The 24,944-nt window shown below is 37.0% G+C and overlaps 1 protein-coding gene across 3 annotated transcripts in view; it reads right to left on the reverse strand.

Moving 5' to 3' along the window:
* invs (inversin) overlaps window positions 1–24,944 on the reverse strand; it is a 31,474-nt gene that overhangs the window by 5,504 nt on the left and 1,026 nt on the right. Inside the window, exons 2-15 of one of the 3 annotated variants that reach the window (XM_079894560.1) lie at window positions 24,631–24,742; window positions 19,606–19,690; window positions 17,320–17,486; window positions 16,198–16,371; window positions 11,371–11,538; window positions 11,096–11,276; window positions 10,868–10,977; window positions 10,014–10,185; window positions 9,620–9,775; window positions 6,010–6,239; window positions 5,765–5,871; window positions 3,969–4,178; window positions 2,529–2,758; window positions 18–720 (exon numbers count right to left, since the gene is read on the reverse strand). In XM_079894560.1, the coding sequence (XP_079750686.1) occupies window positions 18–720; window positions 2,529–2,758; window positions 3,969–4,178; window positions 5,765–5,871; window positions 6,010–6,239; window positions 9,620–9,775; window positions 10,014–10,185; window positions 10,868–10,977; window positions 11,096–11,276; window positions 11,371–11,538; window positions 16,198–16,371; window positions 17,320–17,486; window positions 19,606–19,690; window positions 24,631–24,633 (2,696 nt within the window). In that variant the 5' untranslated portion in view covers window positions 24,634–24,742. Of the gene's footprint in view, window positions 1–17; window positions 721–2,528; window positions 2,759–3,968; window positions 4,179–5,764; window positions 5,872–6,009; window positions 6,240–9,619; window positions 9,776–10,013; window positions 10,186–10,867; window positions 10,978–11,095; window positions 11,277–11,370; window positions 11,539–16,197; window positions 16,372–17,036; window positions 17,089–17,319; window positions 17,487–19,605; window positions 19,691–24,630; window positions 24,743–24,944 lie in introns of those variants that run through there. The other 2 variants (XM_079894561.1, XM_079894562.1) reach the window with 2 other exon arrangements.

Here is a 24,944-nt window from a genome sequence, read left to right on the forward strand (position 1 = left end):
GAAAAAAACATCAGTACCTCCTCCATGCTCTCTGTATCACAACGGCCGCCTGATTTTTACAACGGATGCTGTCTCCCTTCATTTCCTTCTCTTTATCCTGTTGTTTTTTTCTTGTTCTGCTCATCCATCTCTCTTTGTCCATCTCCTGTTTCTCTCTGCCAGTCTCTTTCTGTCCCTCAGTCCTTGATCTTTTATCCTTTTCTCTGTCCATCTCTCTTTCTGCCCGTCTCTCTTTTTGTCGAGTGACAGAGGTTCTTCCTGAGGGGGAGTTGGAGACGTTATATTGCTGGGTTCCTGTGGGTTTGTGGTCTGATGCTCGCTTGTTCCCCTTGGACGTCGATCTATAGATGCCGTCTGTCGGTGTCTCTGTGGAACCTAGTGTAGACTGGGCCGCTGGTTTTGAGTGGGCAGCTATAGTCCTGGGTCTGGTATGTATTGCTGATTTGGGGGTTGTGGTGGTCTCCATGTGGCCTGGTGCTACGTGGGCTCCTGTGTGGACCAGTTTGGCACTGCCTGGTCGACTGGACCCAGCGGGGGATCGGCGCTCATGTGTGGATCCACATTCCACTGATACGCATGTGTCTAGGCCACACGTCTCTATCCCACACACCTCCTCTACAGTGCCTGAACACTTTTTGGTACTCAGAGGGGTCACCGTGAGGCCAGAGGTCGCAGGGGAGAGAGTAGTGTCTGGTGTTTTGGCCTCTCTCGTTCTGCGCTCTGACAGAGAAACAGAGCAATTCTTTAGAGATGACAAAGTGCAATAACATTAGGTGGCATAACAGAAGATTATTTGTTATTATTATGGTGCTGCTTAATGCTTGATTCTGATTGATAGACAAATGTGCAAAAGTGTTGACTGATTTTCAGAAAACAGACAAAGCATATGTAAGCCGTTTAGAAACGTAGCGGTAAATTAGAGAGAGAGACAAGAGTTGGTGGTTGCTTAAAAGATCCTCTTTGTTGTCTTTTAATAAACATTGTAACGTTGAAATAAATAATACATATAGATACTTAAATCAAAGTAAATAAATAAATCAAGATATAAACCTGGGGCCGTATTCACAAAGAATTTTAAGGCTAAAAGTAGCTCCTAACTGGCGAATTTAGGAGCAACTCCTAAAAATAATGGGCGTGTCACTCGTAACTTTAGGACTCCTAATTTTTTTCACTAAGAGTAATTCACGAAGCATTTTAGCCCTAAAAGTAGCACCTAAGCCTGGGACAGCTTAAAAGAAGTCGAGAGGACTCCTAACTCACTAAGACCTATTCACAAACCGCTTTTTGTGGCATTTCACGTTGCGATGTTTTGAAATGCGTATGCGGCGGCTACAGGAGCTTCCAATCGCGAGGGAACAATTGTGCATTGTAGGCATAACTAGGGATGCAATAACGCCACCAACAACAACCAAAACTAGGCTACTCATTGCATGTAAACTAATTGTAACGTTTCATTGTGAATCAAATTAAAATGTTCTTCTCTTTGCAAACGTAGGCAGAGGCATATAGAGACAGATTAATTCAATAATGTTGCAAAGATATTGCATGAATCCATATGTTTCATTAGGCTACTAGGCTATTTGTTTTGCCTTAGTCTTTATTCATTTAGGCTATTTATTCAGTTATTCATCATCTTCCGTCCTTCGCACTATTTGTGTAGCGCACGCATTCTCAGACCTGTCACCTGTCACTCATCATCGTAGGGGAGGTATTTGGAATCATTCCCGCGTTACAATCATCAGCCAATCAAGGTGGTCACTTCAGTCAAGCTCGTGCATGAGTAATGACGTCATCCATAGCAACGAAGACTCACTCTTAGTTTAGGAGTTGTCATTTTTCTTTACTAAGAGTAGGTCTGAAAGGCGTTGTGAATAACTTTTAAGAGAAAACTCCTAGCTAAAATCTTTTAGTGCGATTTAGGAGTACTCCTAGTGGTAAGATAAAATGCTTTGTGAATACGGCCCCTGAACTATATGTACATAAATGCTCTAATTCTTCCACACAACTGGCTGATCTCAGGTATTAAGTATACGCGAATGGACTTCTTTATGACATAAGCATCTTAAAATTATTATTAAAAATAAATAACCAATTATAAAATAAGTAAATAAATAATGTACCCAAAAAAGTGCAGTATTATAGTGAGTAGAAAAAAGTGAAATAATCTAATGTAATAAAAACTAAAGACTTTCAAATAAATATTTTACATATATTTATAATACAAATTTTTCACAGTATAAATTGGGTCTTTATACGTGAAAATATATAGCTGCCTTTTACATTTTAGGATGGAGGTCCCTCACAAGAGGATGATCATATTTTTTATTTTATGAATTTGAAATGAATATTACAGGATTTTTATTATTGGCGGTTTATTGGTTAGCAGCCATGACGTGAAAATAATTATCAGCTTATTATCAGGCAGACATTTTTAATCAAATGTTTACAAATCCGAATTTATTGACAAATGAATGTGCATTCAAGGTCAGCATGTTATTCCTTACTTTTTATTCATAAACTAAACTCACCAGTTCTATGTTGTTTCTCTCTCCTGCTCTGTGAATGAATGTTATGAGCACTGGTGGACTTTTTGTGTTTGTGTCCTTTCACCGCCACTGGATCTTTAAACCTCTGCTCCGTTTCATCCAGTGAAAGTTTTTCCACTCCGACTGCAGCCAATGACACGCGCTGCTTGTGATCCGCCTCAGCCAATGAGAGCTGCTGCTCTGCCTCACGTCTGCGTTCCTCCTCCCTCTTCCTAGAGAAACAAAAAACACATACAACACACATTTATTGACTTGACACATATTTATCCTGTTGATGATGACTGTCCTGGATCATTTATTTAATATTTGTTGTGACGCTGGCTGTCAGTTCTAGGTCAAGTATCTGGTGTAATACACTTAAACTACAGTACAAAAGTTTGGGATCAGATTTAAAAAAAAAAATTTTTTATTAATACTTTTATTCAGCAAGGACGCATTAAAGTGCATCAAAAGTGACAGTAATACTTTTACATTGTTAAAATAAATGTTTCTTAGGCAGCAAATCGGCATATTAGAATGATTTCTGAAGGATCATGTGACACTCAAGACTGGAGTAATGATGCTGAAAATTCAGCTTTGCCATCACAGGAATAATAGGAATTACACTTTAAAATCTATTAAAATAAAAAAAAATAGATATTTTAAATTGTAATAATATTTCACAATATTACGTTTTTTCCTGTATGATCAAATTAATGCAGCCTTGGTGAGCATAAGAGACTTAATTTATGTTTTTTAGAGTCAGATAAATTATTAATCTTTCATCTGCTTTTTGTTCTGATTACTGGTTGGTACAATATCTCTTTCAAGTCAATATCTGAGTTTAACAGGACAGCATTACACATCCCTCCATGGTTTTGACAACTTTACCTAGCAGGAAACAAAAACGAATGAGTAGATGGATAGACTGCGGGCGGAATAACACAGATAAAAGACAGACGGTTAGAGAGTCGGACTACGCAAACAAGTTTAGAGGATGTATGTTAATGCGAGTATGCAGAGCCTGGAAAAGAGAGAAGAGCATATTCCAATCTGTGTATGTGTGTATTCATTCATCCTCAGAGCTGACAGACTCTAAATGTCAAGCTGTTGAGCAGCTGAGTGTTGCCCAATTAACAGAAAATGAGTGAATCTCTCTTGCGCTCTTTCTCTCTCTATCGTCTCATCTATTTCCATTATTGACAGCAAGAAATTGATGCTCATATTCCTCAGCAGGCAGGTAGATAGATGAGCTGGTTCAGAGCAAACACACATAATTAAACAACACGTATTATATTCATGCAAACATTCCATGTCACCTCCACAGATCAGCCTAGCCACATCAATCAGCACTGGATTGTGGGTAAGAGAATATTTGCACCCCACCATTTATCTCTTTCTCTTCAAGGCAGAATAACCTATGTGTGTTTACGAGAGTCTTACTTTGCAGCGTCCTTGCGTAGTTGCTCATGTCTCATGAGGAGCTTCTTGCGTTCTTTGAAGGCCCGTCGGACCTTGTAGCCTTTGTAAAGAGCCTGGATGGATGAGGCGGCGATGTCCTGGATGGCGGCGATGGACAGAGCTCCATGCTCCAATAGAAACTGGGTCAGTTCCTGATGCTCCCCCAGCAGGGCATAGTCTAGAGGAGTGTACCTAGTCATTTAACACAGAGGGTTTAAAACTTTTTGATGCCACGGACTCCCAAAAAATGATATTATATTTAACATTTATATAGCAAGTTTGGGGTTAGTAAGATATTTTATGTTTCTGAAAGAAGTATGCCCGACTGCTTCCTGCAGTTCTACAAGTTACACCCCCCCTAAAATGAAACTGCCATTTGGGATGTCATCAGAGCCCCTTCTGGAATCGCTGATGCTGGTTGCATCCAAAATTGCATACTTCCCTACTATATAGTAGATGAAAATCAGAATGTGACAAAAGAAGTATGTGCGATTTCACAGTACTCTTAAAAGAGTAGGCCAACTTAAAATGACCTACTTTTTCCAGCGAGATTCTGACGCATGCATACGATGGACATTTTACTATCCCATGAGGCCACGGGAGAGGATTTGTGAATGGCAGTGAAGCGACGTAACTGATGCTGGTAGGACACGTTATAAGGGCAACATGGCAAATGTAGTATGTCCAGATTACATTCAAACTACACACATTCCAACCATATAGAACATAATTTTTTAGCGGTCGTGAAGTAATTACTCATTCAAAATAAGTACCAACTCAAGAGAGTATGCGATTTCGGACGCAGCCGTTGTCACCAGTACAGATCTTCACTAAGCTTCACTATCGCCACCTAGTGAAGGCATACAGATCGTATTACATAGATCACCAGGTGCCGCAAGTCATCCTGTTTGTTTTCCTCAGTTTTTAAAGTATTTTAACAATGAAACTCTACAGTAAATTGACATTTTATGGAAGGGGTAGATTTAAGGTTAATTGGGGGTAGGTTTTTAGATCTAATTACCCTGAGACTTTATTAATTTGATTGTATCATTTATTTTATGTTTTACAAATAGCTATTTCATACTTCATAAGATTTGAAAGCAATATAAGCTAGCCTTACAAACCTTTCATACATAAAACCTAAAACTGTTTACTTCAAAAGATTGTTTTAGTCAGTGACATCCACGCTTGTTTCTTCGCGGGAGGTGTAACTTGCAGGGGCGTGGTTTGAATTGCTGTCTTCAGTGTCACATGATCCTTCAGAAATCATTCTAATATGCTGATTTCTTATTATTATCAATGTTTAAAACAGGTGTACTGCTTCATATTTTTGTGGAAACCATAATAAAAAATATTTTCAGGATTCTTTGATGAATATAAAGTTACATTTACATTTATGCATTTGGCAGACGCTTTTATCCAAAGCGACTTACATTGCATTTCAAGGTACACATTTACATTCTTATCAGTTCTTGCTTTCCCTGGGAATCGAACCCATGACCTTGGCGTTGCAAGCGCCAACGCTCTACTGTTTGAGCTACAGTTCCAAAGAACAGCATTTATTTGAAATAGTAAAGACATTTATAGTTTTACAAAGAATTCTCTCAATTTTGAAACATTTATTGCATCCTTGCTGAATAAAAGTATTAATTTCTTATTAACCCCAAACATTTGAATGGTTTAAATAAGAACTGTATAGTAAGAATTAGAGCAAGAATCTGATCTGTAACCACTAGGCCACTCCACAAGAACTGTGTGCATGTGTGAATGTTTGTTACCTCTCCTCGGTGTGCTCCATATGGTTGGGGAATGTCCCACACCCCAAAAGCAGCTTCACAGCATCCAGATAACCGTTATTACAGGACCAGTGGAGCGCGGTTCTCCCCTTAACACATAAAGGTACACAAAAATCAGACTTGTTATTTTTCAGTCTCTCTCTTTTTCAAATCTCAAGCAGGGAGCTCATGGGTAATGGCCAGTACATGTTCTCAGTGTTGGCTTTGGGATTGCTTTACAATCATACCTCCTTGTCCTGGATATTGGGATCTGCATCATGCTGAATGAGCAAGGCCATGCAGTTGATGTAGCCGGCATATGCCGCACACTGCAGGGGAGTTCGTCCAGCGTGGTCCTGCAGGTTAGGACTGATCCCGTTCTCCATCAGCACCTCACATACCTCTGCATTACCGCCCAGAGCCGCCCAGTGCAGCGCAGAGTGACCGTCTATGTCTACCAGATCAACACGTGCCCCTCCTAAACATATTCAAGATGCAGATTTACCATGAGCATTCTGGGAACTGGTGTATTTTAAACAGAGATGTCAGACACATTTCCACCAAAAAAGTGCCACAAGAAGTTTTCAAAACATCTCAAGCGATGCTTAGCAAAGCTAGAGGACTACAATTATGATGAACGAAGCTGTCTAGAAAGGAATCTGATGCATGTGTCTAAAATAAAATTGTTTAATTACAAAAATGGTTGCCTGCGTTGAATTTTTTTGTTATAAATTTAAATAACATGACCATTGAATCAAAAGCAGCTCATGGTGGAATAAAGACAATCATAATATCAATGTGATCAAATACACCAATGTTCATCAAATTTTTTTTTTTTAATAAAATAGATAAAAGTGGGCAAAAACAATTTAACTAATTATTTTAGACAGACTTGGAACCAGTGTTAATTTTGTTATCGAAATTTATGAAGAAAAATGTTCGTCAAACGAACTTTTTTGCATGACTAAAACGAGACAACACAAACGTCGTTAAACGATAACTGTATATCAACATGGAATATAGTTGACGAAAAAAGACAAGACTAAAATATAGTTAAAAAATAACAACTTTACCAAAATCTCTCTTCATTTTTTGTCGTTTCATGCTTGCAGTTGCCAGATGTCAAGATTTTAAGACCCCAAATCAGAGCTTTTCTCTTAAAAGAATAAATTTTCTGCCCAGTGTTTTACTTAATCTTTGCAATCTGGCAACCACGCGTTCTCTCTACACTGTGGAAAAAGCATGGATTATCTGAAAACACATGCTGAATTCAGAACTACATACTATTATACTACTCGTATAACCTTTATCAAATATTAAGAGTAGTATGCTAGTAAGCGGTTCCGAACTCAGCAACAGACAAACATGTAAGCTGGAGTTTAGAGTTTATTCTGCCTCAAATGAAAGTGAGTCATCTGTGCTCCTTCACCGCTTGTGCTATTTACTGCGAGCCTACGACTAAATCTGACATCAAACCTTAAGTGATGAACTATATTAAATCCAAACACGGATCTCAACTGTACTGCTTGTGATTGTGGTTGTGGAATAAATGCACTATGTGTAATAATCTCTTCTTTTTTTCTTTTCTTTTTTTGCTGTTGTCTTAATAGAAAAACATTAATGTAATTTGGAATTATTGAAATTACTATTAGGAATTTCACTGTTTTAATTGTTGTGAGACATTTCTTGTTTTACTAGTTTTCATAATGTAGAGAGTGTGTTAATTGATATGATAAATAGCCTATAATAAATCAGGAAAATAGATTAGGTAAAATAAACCATGCATACGAGATGAGATTCTCTTGATTTGTGCTTATAGGTGAAAGTGCAATAATTCTGATTAAATAAAAATTAATTTTTCAAATGACAATTGTTGTGATTATAAATTTGAGCAAAATAATTGAACCAATTTAACCCTTGTGTTATGTTGGAATTCTGTGCACTCCCCTTATGGTTCGGGTCAAATTGACCCTAATTGGATTCAATACAATTCCTCAAAAATCACACTATGAAAAACAACAAAGATTCAGGTACAAACTGTAAACTTTTAATATCAACATTTGTCAAATATTCCAAAAAATATATATCTGAATATATGATTTAATGAAAATGTTTTTTAACCATTTTTTAAAACTGTTTTGTTTTGATAAAATTTGAATATACATTATATTTATATATATTTGCATATACATTTTTTTTTACTTTTTTTTTTTTTTTGCTTAGAACATCATAACTGAACAATTAATCAATTAATCTGAGCTCATTTTTCCTGCTGTCTATGTCGAAGTCTCAAGATATTTCAGATATCTTGAATATATAAATGAGAGCTTATTTTACTATCTGTGTGTCTGTCAAAAATTTTCATTTGTAATTTGCAATTAATTCTGAACACCATGATTTAGCTTTTTCAAGTGTGTTTGGTTTGGGTTAGAGCACTTTTAGATACACTTACACTTTAGAACTGGAGTTGATGCCCTGACATACATAAAATAAATGTTTTATTTTGTGTCTGTACAGTTGCTTTTGAATAGCTGCCTATGATGGTCAAATTGACCTGCGAAAATCACAAACGTAATAGTAATTTTGTTTGTATATGTCAACAAAAAAAAAACACCAGCATGTTGAAACTTTGCATGCATATTCATGATGATAAATGTGAAAAAGTCACAAAATATATATATAAAAAAAAAAAAAGTTTAATATTATTTCAGGTAGCTTGAAAAAAATAAATGATAGGTAATTGTTACCATCTGTGGCTGACAAAATATTTTTCTGTATTGAAATAAGTGTGGAAAACCTATTTTTTTAGCTTCATAAGGTAGTAAAAAAATAAAATAACAAAATCTAACCAAGAAATGTTATTATTTTGGGTCCGTACAGTTGCCTTAGAGCGTTAAATTATGCGGGTCAAATTGACCCGCGAACATCACGAAAGTAACAGTAATTTTGTTTGTATATGTCAAAAAACACCAGCATGTTGAAACGTTGCATGCATGTTCATGATGATAAATGAGAAAAAGTCACAAAATATCAAGAAAAAAAACATAGGTTAACCAGAATTTCCAACAACTAGAAAATCTAAACGGGTCAAATTGACCCGCAACATAACACAAGGGCTAAATTGTGACTCAGTTTGCATTGACTAAAACTAGACTAAAATGCCCAGACATCAAACCTATTTCATGGAGTGCGTTCTCGAGACACCAGGCACTGTTTTGTGTGGATGGGCGGCCAGAGCGCGTTGAGGGTTTTCTGTTAGAACGGTGTTGTGTTAGCGGCCCCTAAGTTAATAACTAATGATCTTCGCAACGGAAGTGAATCATCAATCAAAACTAACTTTAGCTGGACAATAACTTTATCCTAGAGCTGTTGTAAAGCCTAAACAATCTGTTTCTGTAATTTCCTATTATCACTGTAAAGCTGCTTTGAAACAATCCATATTGTTAAAAGCGCTCTATAAATGAAGGTGACTTGACTTGACATTTAGTTTGTGTCTTAGTTTTACTAAACGAAAACAGGACAAGGTTTCCTGAATATGATAAAAAACTAAAAAGTATGTTTGAGGACTAGGACTAAGGCTTATAAACTAAATTACTAAATTTTAAAAAAGAAACTGCTGACAAAATTAACACTACTTGGAACATAATGTCTAAATAATAAACAAACAAATAAATAAATATAAACATACTATATTTAAAAATACTTAAATTGTATTTGTATTTTTAACATATTTTAGATTTTCGACATATTAAATGTCTAAAGTAAAATGATTTTCATTGTTTTTTTGCATATTTGTATTATTTTCCTGGACATCATTGTCTATAGGGAGGATAAATGGGCATGTATGCTGTTACAAACCTTTGATCAGTGTTAGGATGACATCTCTATGGCCCATCTCACAAGCACGAAACAGTGGCGTGTGTTTCATTACGTCCAGCGGATCCACCATGGCTCCCTGCTCTAGCAACAAGCGCACAGTGGACACATGCCCTGAGAGAGCAGCCGCATGAAGTGCTACACACACACACACAGGAGCACATGAAGACAGCGAACAAACCGTCAACTCTTGTTAAGGCTGTATGGGGGGTACATACATTGGAAATGGCTTGTTAATTGCTTGATTGAAAAGAAAATGCAATTATCACTGATCTGAGCTGAAACTAACCAGTTTAGGCCAGGAATGGGTAATTGTGTTCAAAATGACAATCTGAGTGTGTGTATGTGTTTGCGAGTGTGTAACTCTCTCACACACCTGTCCCTCCATATTTGTCAGTCATGTTGATGTCCAGGTCCTTTTTCAGATCCAGCATAATTTTGATGACATCATCGCTGCCCTTCCCAGCAGCCCACATGAAGGCTGTTCGTCCCTCCAGATCGGGCTCATCGCGCACAGAGTGGTGTTTCAGGAACACTGCAACTGTGTCCTTAACAGACAGAAAACACAATAAATAGGTAAAATCACATAAAACCAATGAAATAAAGAAATAGGATACCAAAGGCCAAGAGCTTATATATAAAATGGCAGCAATAACAGTAATCTCACAAAAGACACCAATGTTCATCAAACAAAAACATTACTAATAATCCCAAATTATATTTGTATGTGTATAAAATTTTAAAAATAAAACTAAAACTAATAATAATCCAGATTTAAAAAAGTATAATTATATTTGTATGTAAATATATGAATAAATGAATAAACAAATAATTAAATAAACAAATAAATGACTAATAATAATCCTATAGATAAATCATCTGGCAAGTATATTTATATTTGTTTGCGTATACATAAATATGAAAACAAATGAATAAATGAATGAATGAATAAAAGGACAAGCAAACAAATTAATTGCAACTAATAATCCCCAAAAAAATAATCAGGCAAAATGTATTTATATTTGTATGTGTATAAATGAATGAATGAATGAATGAATAAACATTTTTATATTTGGTTGTGTGTATATGCATATTACAAAATTAATATTTTAATGTGTATATAAATAAATAAATGAATGAATGAATTCTTATATATATATATATATAAAGTACTGTGCAAAAGTCTTAGGCATGTTAAACAAACTAGATGTTATTTTACAGAAGTCTTACAGCATTGTTGCTCTGAGCTCCATAGTGCAGAGGTGTTGCTCCCTGACTGTCCGATGGGATCATCCCAGACTTGTTCCTCTCCAACAGGAGGTGGACAATCTTTGCATGACCTACACAAACACATACAAACCTTGTGTTAACATCTACACTTACAGCAAATGATTTAAATTCCAAATAATTACTTTAAGCAGTCAAATTATGCATGTGCATGAGTGTAAATGTGTGTACCCAGCAGTGCCGCCCAGTGCAGTGGTGTCCTGAACAGATTGTCATAGGCTGTCACGCTGCAACCCTCATATGAAGTCAGGACCTCAACCACCGCCTCATTCCCATCAGCCACTGCAAAATGCAAAGGGGTGCGTCCCTCATAGTCCTGCCAGTTCAACAGAGACTCGGTGGGAGCAGCTTCCTACAATATACAAAAATGGGGGACATACCAACGATGCTACAATCGTATACTTTAAGAGTGAAGAATACTAGTGATGTCATGAGTGTGGACTCACCAGGATACAGCGCACCGTACGTGTGGCATTGGGGTGTTTGTTATGTGCCGCCCAGTGTAGAGGGATCTTGCCCTCGCTGTCTGGAATCCCGATGTTTGAATCGTGCTTGATCAGCAGCTTAACATGCTCGGGGTGATTGTAGAAGGCGCTCCAGTGCAGCGCCGTCTGCTGTAGAACAAACAATATTAAATTTCAAAGATTACATTTCCAGTTTTACTGTTCACTCGTGTTACACTGTGGCTACAGAGCTGCTTCATGGCCTTCAAGCAAACTGGGGCTTAATGTGATCACAGCTACCGAGCTGTCAATGAACTGCAATCAAGAAAATAACATGGCGCTTTTCCAAAAACACAAATAAAGGAGTGCTGGCATTCATTCTTTATCATATCACATCAAACTAGTTGGCCAGTTCCCTCTGGGCTTTGAGGGTCAAGACCTTCTTTAAAGGGATGGTTCAGAGTAATTTCAACCTAGGGTCCTTTGCACCATGACTTCGAGCCAAACACCCCCCCAGAAGCTTTTTTTGTCTTGGTCGAACATTATTAAAGTTAGAGCTTATTTAGAGATATCAGCCGAATGGCTTAGTGCAGGCGCTAATGGATCCAAGGTTGTATCTCGTAAATTACCCCACTAATAATGCCCAGAATGGTACCAAACTTCTACAGTAGTACAAATAGGTTCTGTATTCATAAAACGAGGCATTGGAAAGTTTGTAAGTACATCAGGAGTTTATTTAAATAACACTTGTGACTAAGGGAAAAAAAGCTTCAGGGGTGGTGTTTGGCTCGAGGTCATGGTGCAAAGGACCCTAGGTTGAAATTTCTCCGAACCATCCCTTTAACCACAATACCACCAGACCCAGACCGAATACGTGGATTTTTCTTTTTCACATATTTATGTAGCCTGGCTAACGTCAGACCTCGTCTCATTTTCTCGTATTTGAGGCGTGGTTTACGAATGCCCAGAGCCGTTTATTGGGTGCTACGAATGTCTATCAAATGCGCCTGTACGTAGCTCATAGCCAATCGTTTCAATTATACCAGATGACATATGTAGAGCGAAAGAAATTCGACGAGGAAGAAGACGAAATAAACTTGCGTTCTAAACTGCTTAGAACACTTCTAAGGCTGCATCGAAAGGTAACTTTGCGTCTGATGCCATGTTGGATCCATAGATATAAACAAACTGCTTCGGTGTGTCGCATAGACGTCGTCATTGTCTTGCTGCTCCCTCCCCGTTCTGTGATTGGTTCCCTTTTTGAGGGGAAAATCTGGTCCATGGTATCCAGGCTGCCTAGCAGCGTGAATAAAATTGCATTGCGTGCAAGGCAGCATGGGGAAACCCAGGCTAATATTTATGTGTATTTTAGGGGAAAACTGGAAGGTCAAATCTGTCAAGCAAAGCTGATAGTACTACACTCTTATTAGTTGCTGAAAACATAATAAATTAATGTATTTATTTAAGTTTTGAATTTTACTTAACTTAAAGGGGACTATTATGCAAAATTCACTTTTATAAGGTGTTTGAACACAGTGTAAACAACCAGCCTATAATGGTAAAAATCCACACACTCTTTTTTATAATCCCCATTAATCATAAACAGTCTCTCCAAACGAGCGGTTCCAGATTTACCCCTACTGAAGCCCCGCCCATGACTGATGGCGATCTTCCCTATTAGCATAGATCCCGCTCTGAGTGAGCCGCAGCAGTCCGCCATTTGTTTCCTCGCTGTAGCAGCTGAAGATATACAATGTCTACGCCAAAAAAACATTACAAATGTTCCGTTATTGGATGTACCAACGAACATAAGAGTCTCCATAGACTCCCGGCTTCTGAGCCACTGAGAACACCGTGGTTGAACTTCATTTATGTAGGAAATGTGCAGGAGAAAGTTGTTACAGTGATATGTATTTGAGCAAATCATTTTACACCGGACTGCTTCACAAACGAGGGTCAGTTCAATGCTTGATTTGCACAAAAGTTGTTTCTGAAAGATTTTTAGATTAACATGACTGTACATGTTAGTCGATGAGTTGAATAAAGTTAACGCGACAACAACTACATAAATGTATTCACTAACCATTCAGAAACGTCCAGTTGTATTCTAAAAGTTACTTCTTCCTGAGTCTCTTCATCAGTGTCCAACTCCAGTTCGAACATTTAAGGCTGAACACTGCTACTGACATTTCTGACATTTTGGGCTGTGACATTCTCCAGTTTTGTTGTTGCCAGAGGAAGCATGAGCTGTAAAGGCTCCGCCCTCTTCTGGAAAGGGGGTGTGGAGCATCAGCTCATTTGCATTTAAAGGGACACACACAAAAATATGTTTTTACACCCAAATAGGGGCAAATTTGACAAGCTATAATAAATTATCTGTGAGGTATTTTGAGCTGAAAATTCAGACACATTCTGTGGGATACCAGAAACTTATATTACATACTGTGAAAAGGGGCATAATAGGTCCCCTTTAAAGTGGTACTTTAAATTTAAATTTTACATTTTAATTTAAAGTTATAAAGCATAAAGTTTAAATTCAATTACATGTAAATTTTACATTTTATTCAACCTAAAGTTCTAATGTATTGTTTTGAATTTTATTAATCTGGGGGAAAAGCAGATTTCAAGTAGCAACTGTGACATTTTGGAAGACATTCTGAAAATGTGCACTTTCTGTTCTACATACCTCTTTCCTTCTGTGTTCTATTATTGCATATTTTTGGTTAAAACAACTTTATAATGTAAAATTTTAATTTTAAATTAGAATTATACATTTCAACTTTAAGTAGAGTCAAATTTAAATTTGAATGAATTTAAACTAACATAAAAAAAATGTTAGAGAATCAGTAATTGTAAACTGTAAAATCAGTTGTAGATTTCAAAATATGCCATTTTATTTTGTGTGTCAGGCCAGTTTGGCCCTCACAGCTTGAGACTCCTGATAGTCAGAGGTCAAAATTAATTCTTGTCAGTATTACTAATATTTTTGGAGTCTGTCTGATAAATAGCTTGAGCTTTTCCTCATTTGTAAGTGACTTTGGATGAATTGTCTGCTAAATGGTTACATTTAAATAGATGCTGGTCTCCAGCTTCAAAAGCACAAAAAGCACACCTCAAAAGCACACATGCCCTTCTCTCTTCATCCATCACTCAAGTTTCCTCAGCAACTTACAAACAGCCAATGTGGAAAGTGAAGACTGAAGACGCACTAGATGAGCTATTTTTTGCATCTGGTCACAGAACAAGCCTCATCACGAGAAATCATGATTCTGCTTATCAAATTATTACAAAACCAACAGACGGATAAAGGCCTTCAAACAAAACTCCCTTATGTGACTCAATGGGGGCACTGATACAACCACAGTGTGCACACGCGCACACACTCATGCTAGCGTAATCACAACCATACACACACACACACACAGAATCATGATTTAAAACAGGAGCCTTAATAACCCTGGTAGCTTTGAGCAGTTTGTCTGTGGAATGAGATTTTAAATGACGGCGTATCTAAAGAGTCGCTGTATGTGCGTAGATCATCGGAAAGTAAACTGGGGTGAATGTTTACAGTAATTGGAGCCAAAGTGAATAAAGCTGCATGTGGTCTGGTAATCTGGAGCAGTTGATAGCAGTGTTTCCCAGGAAAGCACGGGGGCCCATATACGCATCTCTCCAACCTCTCCTTTTGCTCTATGGTGACCAGCGTATATCTTCTTAATCTAGTCTGTGTTTGCTAATCCTAGTACTATAGCTATTATTATTACCAGTATGATAGCTCATAGAGTACAAATATTTCAGTAAAGTACAACAGCAGTGCCAACCAGTAAAGAAACTCTTTCCAGTTTCATCGAACCCGTACGACTTTATATCTCAATTGCAACTTTATTTCTTTGTTAGAAAAAATGTTAGAAAAGATTTCTAAATCAAATGCTGTTCTTTTAAACTTTCTATTCATCAAATAATCCTGAAAAAATGTATCAAGGTTTCCCAAAAACTATTAAACAGCACAACTGTTTTCAACACTGAAAATAAGAAGAAAAGACCAAATATATAATTTAGAATAATTTCTGAAGGATCATGTGACACTGAAGACTGGAGTAAAGGCTGTTAAAAAATTCAGCTTTGCCATCACAGAAATGAATTACTCTTTAAAATATATTAACTTTTTAAGTCAATTTGTATTAATATTTCACAATATTACTGTTTTTACAGTATTTTTTATAAAATAAATGCAACCTTAACGAGCTTTCAAAAACATAAACAAATCTTACCAACCCCAAACTTTATTTCTCATAATTGCAACTATTTATTGTAAATGTGACTTTGTTGCTTGTAATTGCAATTTTAATCACATAATGGGAATTTGTTATTTTAAGATTCATTTCACAATTATCTGCTATATTTTTTATTCTGAGGTTAGAATCCATACATATCGTCTTTGTTGTGAATTTGGGTTGGTCTCTGTGATTCGTGGAAGACGTCTTTGGCATGCAGCGAGTGTGACCGCCACTCCACACACACACACAAGGTTAACGTTGCGATGAGATCCTGAGCCTGGTAGGCGCCTGGCAAGCTCTCGCAGCAGCTCTGAGAAAATATCTTTTATTAGACAATTTAAACAGAGCTCATATCCTCCAGAGAAACATCAGAGGGTGCACAGACCCCCTGCTGCTTTACGGCATATATACAACCACAACCACAAACACACACATACACACACCACCTAACCTCACGTTCACCCCTGATCCCCACCCAAGCCATCTATATACGAGCCGCTGAGTGTGTGAGTGAGCATGTGTAGCGTCTGTATCTGTGTGTATCGTTCGGTACCTTATTCCTGTCCTGTGTGTCCACCTCACCAGGTGCCATGTGCTTGAGGAGCAGAGACAGAGGTTTGGAGCTCGAGTGACGGGTTGCCAGGTGCAATGGAGTCATTTCCTCCAGATCCTTCAAACGCCAATCGGCATGGCGCGACAGTAAGAGTTTCATGAAACGCACGTTGCCCTGAAAAGCATGTGCACATGCAAAAATACAATCAAATCAACAACTTTTAACATTAATTGCAGAAATATTTTGTCTGTTTGTAATGATTGGAGGATCACAACATCCTAATGAAGATTTTTTGTTTTGTTTTGCTATGGTGCTGCCATTGGTGCCCATGCAATGATATGTTGAACTGTTGTGTTCATGTGGATGATGCAAGTTTATGTCTGGCTTCTGTCAAGGCCCAAAAATACTATCTTCTAGAATTATAGTGAAACGACTGACTTCTCTGTCCGGACGTGTGCCCGACTTCTCCCATCATTAAGTCCGCTTCAACCCTACCCCAAGTCCCCGATCTACATTTTTTAAATTTAAGTCTTTTAAGTTTTTCTTTAAAGCCTGCAAAATATCTAAATGGAGTAAAAAAAAAAAACATTGCTTTATTCTTGGGCTGCGTTTGGGATAGAGAAGGCTGTTTATCCATCTAAAGGGTCTGAATGTGTCTGAGTGCGAATGGCCCTCCCCTCTCATCAAGTATCCTCCCAGGCCTCCTTAGCTCCTGTGTAAAACATTCCAGGGAGAGCCCTCATGTGTGTGTGTCAGGGTTCTCAGTCTCTATTCCCAGCCCAATTAGACTGTTAATCCCTGAGCTACAGCTCTTATTGATCTAGATGTCAGAGTGTTACCCATCAATCCAGTCCCTCCCTGTCTTCCTCTCCTCACACTCTTCTCCTTTCCTCTCCACTCTGCTCTCCTATCCAATCCTCTTGTCTCATTCAAACCATCCTGTTTATTAAATACCATAACACATACAAGCGCTCTCATATTTAAATTTCAGGGAGAAATGTGTCAACATCACAAACACTAGAGGGCAGTAAACCCTAACAACACCAACCTTTTGTAAGTGTCTATCAGAAACAGGATCAGCTCAGAGACAGACGGCTGTGTGTGTGTGTGTGTGTGTGTCACCTTCTGTGCTGCGAGGTGCAGTGCAGTCCTCTGACTGTGGTCAGTCTTGTTGACGGCTGCGCCGGCCTTAAGCAGCACCTCTGCACAGTCCAAGCGGTCAGCCAGAACACAATACATCAGAGGAGTCCGGCCGAATTGATCCTCGCTGTCCCGCAGACTAGACTCTGCTGTGAACACAAAGCAAACACACACACACACACACATAAATGAGTCAACCCTAGCCTGTTATTGGAATCCACACTTAATATAAAATGAAATAGGTAGTGATATATTAAATAGTGAGTGATGTATTGAATAGTCACAGTAGATTTAAGACGATTTTGCTGGCGATATAAAACTAAGCAACATTCACAATGATATTAATGGTATTTTTGTGTGGTTATTAATACTGACCATCAACACTTACGCTACCTGGTTAACATACTGCATCTTTCAGGTATTTGAAGTGTGAACCAGTGGACACTTTGCTATCCCATAAGGCCATGGAAATTAAATTTGAAAATATGAGAACTGTGAGCAGAGCAGGATTTTTTTTACAGAAAGTTCTTCCATAAATTGCTAAATGGTATTTTTTGGTATCGGAGTAAATTATCTACATGGTTGTAGTTAGTACATCCTAGGTTAAAAAAAAACATACAATGCAATGCAACATGGCAGATGGAATGTCACACAATATATATATACTAAAGAAGAATGAACTTCAATGGTCAAGAAATAAATTCCTCATTGAATTCAGTAAATTCTTATAAAGTATGGTGTATATAAATGAAAATTATTAAACATTATTCTTAATTTAATTTAGATTTTTTACTTAACTAGATTTTTACTGTATTTTAATTCTCATATTAAACATTTTAAACGTACTTTGTAACAATGACTGGTTGAAATCAAGATTTCTGTTTAAAAAAATACAAATTTTTAAATAAAATAAAATAAAAATACACATATATACATATTACTTTGAAATAGCTTAAAATTATATATATATATATATATATATATATATATATATATATAGAGAGAGAGAGAGAGAGAGAGAGAGAGAGAGAGAGTAGGGCTGTCAAACGATTAATCGCGATTAATCGCATCCAAAATAAAAGTTTGTGTTTACATAATATATGTGTGTGTATGGAGTATAATTATTTTTTATATATAAATACACACACATGCATATATATTTAAGAAAAATGTGTTATTTATATATAAAATATTTATATATAATATAAATTATATATAATATAAATATATATACACAGTATATACATGCAAATATTTCTTAAATATATACATGCATGTGTGTGTATTTATATATAGAAAATAATTATACACCGTACACACATATATTATGTAAAAACAAACTTTTATTTTGGATGCGATTAATCGTGATTAATCGTTTGACAGCCCTAATATATATATATATATATATATATATATATATATATATATATATATATATATATATATATATATATATATATATATATATATATATGCTGAATATTGTCAAAAGGATAAAAAAGTGTGTGTGTGTGTGTGTATATATATATATATGAAGAGTTCAGATGCAAAAGCCTCTAAGTGCCATCTGTAATTTCCTTCTAGAATGATCATTTTTATAAGCTTGTATGTTTATGTTCAGTTATTTCACTTTAATGTCAATGAAAATGACCTATTAATTGTCATTAAAGTGAAATTACTGAACTTAAACATACAAGCTTGAAAAAAATGCTAATTTTAGAAGAAAATTTCAGATGGCACTTAGAAGCTTTTGCATCTGAAATCTTCATATATATATATATATATATATATATATATATATATATATATATATATATATATACATGCTGAATATTGTCAAATGGATAAAAAAAGTGTGTGTGTGTGTGTGTGTATGTGTGTAAAAAAAAAAAAAAAGTATATTTATATATATATATATATATATTCCACAAATATATGAAACACCACAACTGTTTTCAACATTTATACTAATGAGAAATGTTTCTTGAGCAGCAAATCAGCATAGTAGGATGATTTCTGAATGAAAATTCAGCTTTGCCATTACATGAATAAATTACATTTTAAAATATATTAAATAAAACTTAAATTGTAATGATAATTACACTGTAATTACACTAATATTTCACTATATTTTTTGATCAAATAAAGCAGCATTGGTGAGCAAAAGAGACTTATTTCAAAACCAATTAAAAAACGTTTTTTAGGATATATCGCACAGGCTTACACACAAAACATGGAGCATTATAAGCATGGAAATATGTGTGATACCTGTGATCAGTCTCTGTAAGGTGTTCTTGTCTCCATTCACAGCGGCCGCATGCACCTGAGATGGATTCTGGGGGAGCAGCATCGCCTGGTGCACAAACACACATCAGAGGTCATGCAATATGTTTACTCAGGGGCCAAACATCAAGATTATCCGCTTGTTAAGTCTGACGTCACGTGTCACCGTTTCTGGGTTCAAGCGCTCTATTAGATACCAAAAGCAAACAACAATCGGTGCTAATATACACTCATGGTGTGCTGTATTACTACTGAAAAATCATGATCCTATCTTTTATCTCCATAGCATGCACTGTACCTTTTAAAAGCTTAGCTTAAAAGTGTGATATGAATAAATCGTGCTTATCAATTGCTGTTGAGATAGTATTCTCAATTGAAAGGAATGGAGGCTTGGACCCAGAAACAGTATTCCCTACGTCCAGTCTTAACAAGCGGATAGGCCTAGAATCTAAACTCACGCTTTCTGAATCAACCTTTGAACCACTCTTAGTGGTTCAGCTGGAATTCTGGGTAATCCTCAGAAAGGAAGTAGCAAGGAGGGGGCAAATCCCCCACTGGGATACACCCTGCCCAACTCATCTCTTATTCATGCTCATCAATATTGCAAGAGACTAAAAAAAATCTATTACGTACACAAATCCACACTAAATGTGTGTCAGGCATGTTTATGACCGCAGAAATAACTTTTTCAATGAGCACTATAACCCAGTCATACATTCCCCTTTTCTTTGCCATTCTTTCTCTCTCGCACAGACACAACTAATTAGGCGCTCTGTTCTCACGCACCTCATGAGAGGGTAATTGGGGTTAGTTAATGCAGACTCATAAAACTACTAAGAGTTACATCTAGTTCAGTAGCATGTGTTTTTGTGTGTGTATGTTCTGATTAAAGCCTTTAAATGCTCTCCGATACACTATAATTCAGCTTTATATGACTCTACGTACTTAAACGAAGGAAATCAGACATCACAAAAAAAGCATGCACACACACAGTCTGCTTTTGGGATCACGATGTGGAAAAAAGACAGCAGGGGGATGCCTTTGACAAAGGTGTATGCATGAGCTCTATCTGTACGTGTACTGGCGAGCGTGTTTGCGTCCGACCGCACGTCAGTGTGTGAGTGTGTGCGTGATCGCGTGGGAAGTGATTTTCCGTGAGAAAAGGTTTTTATGGAGGTTTCGCTCATATCGACCACAAGCTTTCCTCGATTTCCTCCAGACTACGACCCACACATACATGCAAACACACACTGGGGCTTAATAACAACAATGCCTGGCATACAAATCAAACGACTCTCAAATTAAAAAATAAAAGGGATTCAGACTTCTTTGAAAAGAAGCTGGTAATATTCAGATTTTTTAAATCAATTTTTAAAAAGGGAGAGGGAAAATCGAATATAAATTATACTGTCATTATATTGATGATGCATTTGAATGGCGCATACTAATTTTTGACTAATTTAATTAACAACCTTTGCTGTTGTAGATTATCACAGCTTCAAATTTAAGTGTGAATCATTGCAACTAGCTAGTAGTTCACTTAATAATAACATTTAAAGCAATAACAATTCAAAAAAATATATAGCATCTGTCATATTAACTGTTGTTATACCTTACAGAAATGCTGAAGTGAAAAGAAGCAGTATACTTATTACATTTTTTAAAAATGTGATAAAGAGTCACAAAATAACACTGATTTAGACTTTCACATTGAAACTCTGGAACACATTAAGAATTCTACACAAGGAGGAGTGCACTTCATCTTAAATGCGTGCGTGCGTGCGTGTGTGTGTGTGTGTGTGTGTGTGTGTGTGTGTGTGTGTGTTTGTATGGGCAAGCATCCAGCTTGTCTAGCCCAGCCAAATGACTCCCCACCAGCATCTTATTGAACAACCAGCTAAGTCAGGATTTAGGGAGAAAGAGAGACAGAGAGAGAGGAAAAAAAGAAATAATAATGAAGAACAAACCACAGGGTCAGAAGTTGAGCTGTGTGCACATTTGTCAGTAAAGCAGTGCCTGGCATTGCAATAGCAGATCTGTATGATTCACATCAACCTCTCCCTTTCCAAAAACAGAGCTTTTATTCAAATCTCTTCTAAGTATCTCGCTGAGAGACACCGGTTCTTTCATCTAATGCCCAGAGGGCAAATCCTCCATACTTTCTCCAAGGAGAAAGGACTCCATGCTGTGGATGCATGCAAGCATCCCTGCGGATGCCATCCATAGTGTGTCTTGACTGACATGATCACCTTGTGCCTCATTAGCTGTCGTCTCCCACAATGCAGAGCGACAAATGAGCCCCTCTGGTGAACGAGGTGTGCCTTCCAATGGGCAAAGTAATGCAATTATATAGTTCCAAATGTGTCAGTCACAACAAGTGATAAACACGTGTGCTATTAAACAGTTAAACAATACACACTGTCGAAAGTGTGAAATCTAAGACGTATAACAAACACACTGCACATAGGACAGTGGTAGAACATTCTGTGCATATATATATATATATATATATATATATGAAGAGTTCAGATGCAAAAGCCTCTAAGTGCCATCTGAAATTTTCTTCTAGAATGATAATTTTTATCAAACTCGTACATTTAAGTTCAGTAATTTCACTTAAATGACAATGAATAGGTAATTTTCATTGCCACTTAAATGTACGAGCTTGATAAAAATGATCATTCTAGAAGAAAATTTCAGATGGCACTTAGAGGCTTTTGCATCTGAACTCTTCAATAAACACACACATAATAACCAATGCGTAGCACTTTTTATTCAATATCGCTATCAATACATTAAACAGAATTCCCAGAATTGGCTTTTATTGTCCAATCACAGATTCCCATCTTGCTTACGAGTATAAATCAAGAAATTATTCAAAATTGAATCATTTTCAGTAGCCAACACATGTGCTTTAATGTCAGAGCTGAAAGCTCTCTAAAAAACTCATTTCATTTCAAAAAGACATTTCAAGCTCATTTCAATACAAACAAGCAGGTTACCTGGACAAAGATGGCCTGAATGAGTCCAAGTATGCATTTTAACCAGTTTGACCCATTCAGGCCACAGGTCTAGTTGCAGGCCAGTTGTGAACATGATAGGCAGCCATTATCTCGTTGACAGCTTTATCAGCCAATCACATTGTCCCTAACACTCACACCATGCTTTAGGACCATCAGCTCAGAGACCACAATAAGTAAATGGGAGGCAAAAGATGTGCTGCCTTCTTGATATAATATTTTGTACTGAACTTTTAGTACAGTGCCACCTCAAAGGAAACACCCTTGTTCTGTATGTTTTCACAAAGGTATGGCATCATTCACTGATAAACTGAGGCTGGTGGTAATACGGCAGTGATTTGAACTGCAGCTGCTCCTGAGACTGAGAGACGGCACGGTCTGAGTCCCCGGAGCACACTTGGGACGGGTTGCTCTGATAGGTCTCTTGGGCTGGACTCATAGCGAGGGGGGAAGTATCATGGCAGACCCTTTCTGACATCTCTAATGAGGCAGCCTAGAGAGAGATATCTCTCTTCCACCCTCCCATTCTCTCTCTCGCTCCCCCTTCTCCGTATCTCCGTTCCTCGCTTTCTCTCTACTCACATAAACACGCACCCAAAGACACACACAGCCCCCCAGGCTATCCCCTGTCCTCCCTACAGCGACTAATTGGGCCAAATCTGTGATCTAATTAAACGTCCAATTAGTAGGAGAGGGGCCATTTAGCCGCTGGCTACACCGCTGTGCGCGGGAAATAATGTGATTGAAAAACAAACAGAAAATCAATGAGAAAGAGCGAGAGAGGGGGAAAAGAGAAGAAGAGAGAGAGACACAGTGGAAATGAAAAAGATGAAACAAGATTTGAATCAGTTGGGTGTTTATAAGGTTAGAAAGCAATGAACGACACACACTGTGTTCCATCAAAGATCATGTAGATGTGTGTATCTACCCGCTCTCTCCCTCAGCAATAACCCCTTGAACACATGCTAATTACATTATTCTCAAAACACACGTTAACTGCATTATTCTATTGGTGCAGTCAGTAAGTACATTATTCTATTAACACGCTCAAAGAACCATAAAAATCAGCACATCATCAATTATTAACAGCTCACTTAACCCTGGAGAGAGCCAAGCTTCCCTCAGAAACATTCACTTACCCTTCACTTCATTAAATATTAATATAAGGGGTCACATTCAACATTGAGGCCATTGAATGGATTGTTTTCATTCATACCGTACATGCTGAGGCTAAAGGGACACAAGGGTCAAACTAAAATGGGCATTCCGCATTCCAATTGTATCGTTTCTCATGACGCAATGAAACATACCTAAATGTGAGGACGTAATTTTTGTTTGTATGTGTGTACATATATATATATATATATATACATACAAACAAAAATGATGTGTGTGTGTATATATATATATATATATATATATATATATATATATATATGTACACATACAGTATAGTTCTAGTTCTAAATTAAGCACATATTGTATATGTAAAATGTTATCACATTAAAAAAATGATATACATATGTGAAAACAATATGTATCTGATTTAGAATTAGAATACCCAAATTACAAAGTATAGCTTATAAGTGAAATTTGCCAAAAGCTGAAATCTTCTGGTTCTTGGTAGGCCATACCTCACGACAATTGTATAATTAACAGCTTTTTAATTGCATTCCTCACACCTGCTATTTTACTCTGTGAAAAGCATCTTGTTAATGTGACAATATATTTAAAGAGAGTCATTTATAACTCTTTGATATGACAGAAGAAGTGAGGTGGAAATCTCTAAAGACATTAATGTGTCAGTAATATGCAAGCTTTTTATAATCTCAGCATAGTCTGTTTCTAATAAAATTAACAAAACTGCTGTTGTCAATAATTAAACCACAAAAAAAAAAAAGTAAGTCTGTAAAAACACTTTTAAAACTCATAATATAATACTCATGATCTCTCATAAATCTCAGCACAGCTTTTGTTTTCTGACTCTCACCATGGTGATGTCCAGGAGGCAGGGGTGGCCTTAGCAGATGTTACCCAGCTAAGTGAAGCCTTGCTGGGCTTGGCGTAGCCGCAGGTCCCCCTGGCAGCTCTGATCTAGTGTTCTGCAGGAGAGAGAGCGGATCACTCACACACAGAGCACAAACCACCTGCTCTGACCTACTGTGCCAAACATTACCAGTGCTCAATGCCAAGGCCGACTTATAGGAGTGTGCTGACATAAAACGGTCAAACGACACTATAAAACTACATTGATTCAAAACTATAGACTACATTGACTTTTGAAATCTTAATTTTTGACTACAA

Source organism: Squalius cephalus (assembly GCF_949319135.1).
Source record: "Squalius cephalus genome assembly, chromosome: 15".
In the NCBI taxonomy this organism is placed as follows: domain Eukaryota; kingdom Metazoa; phylum Chordata; class Actinopteri; order Cypriniformes; family Leuciscidae; genus Squalius; species Squalius cephalus.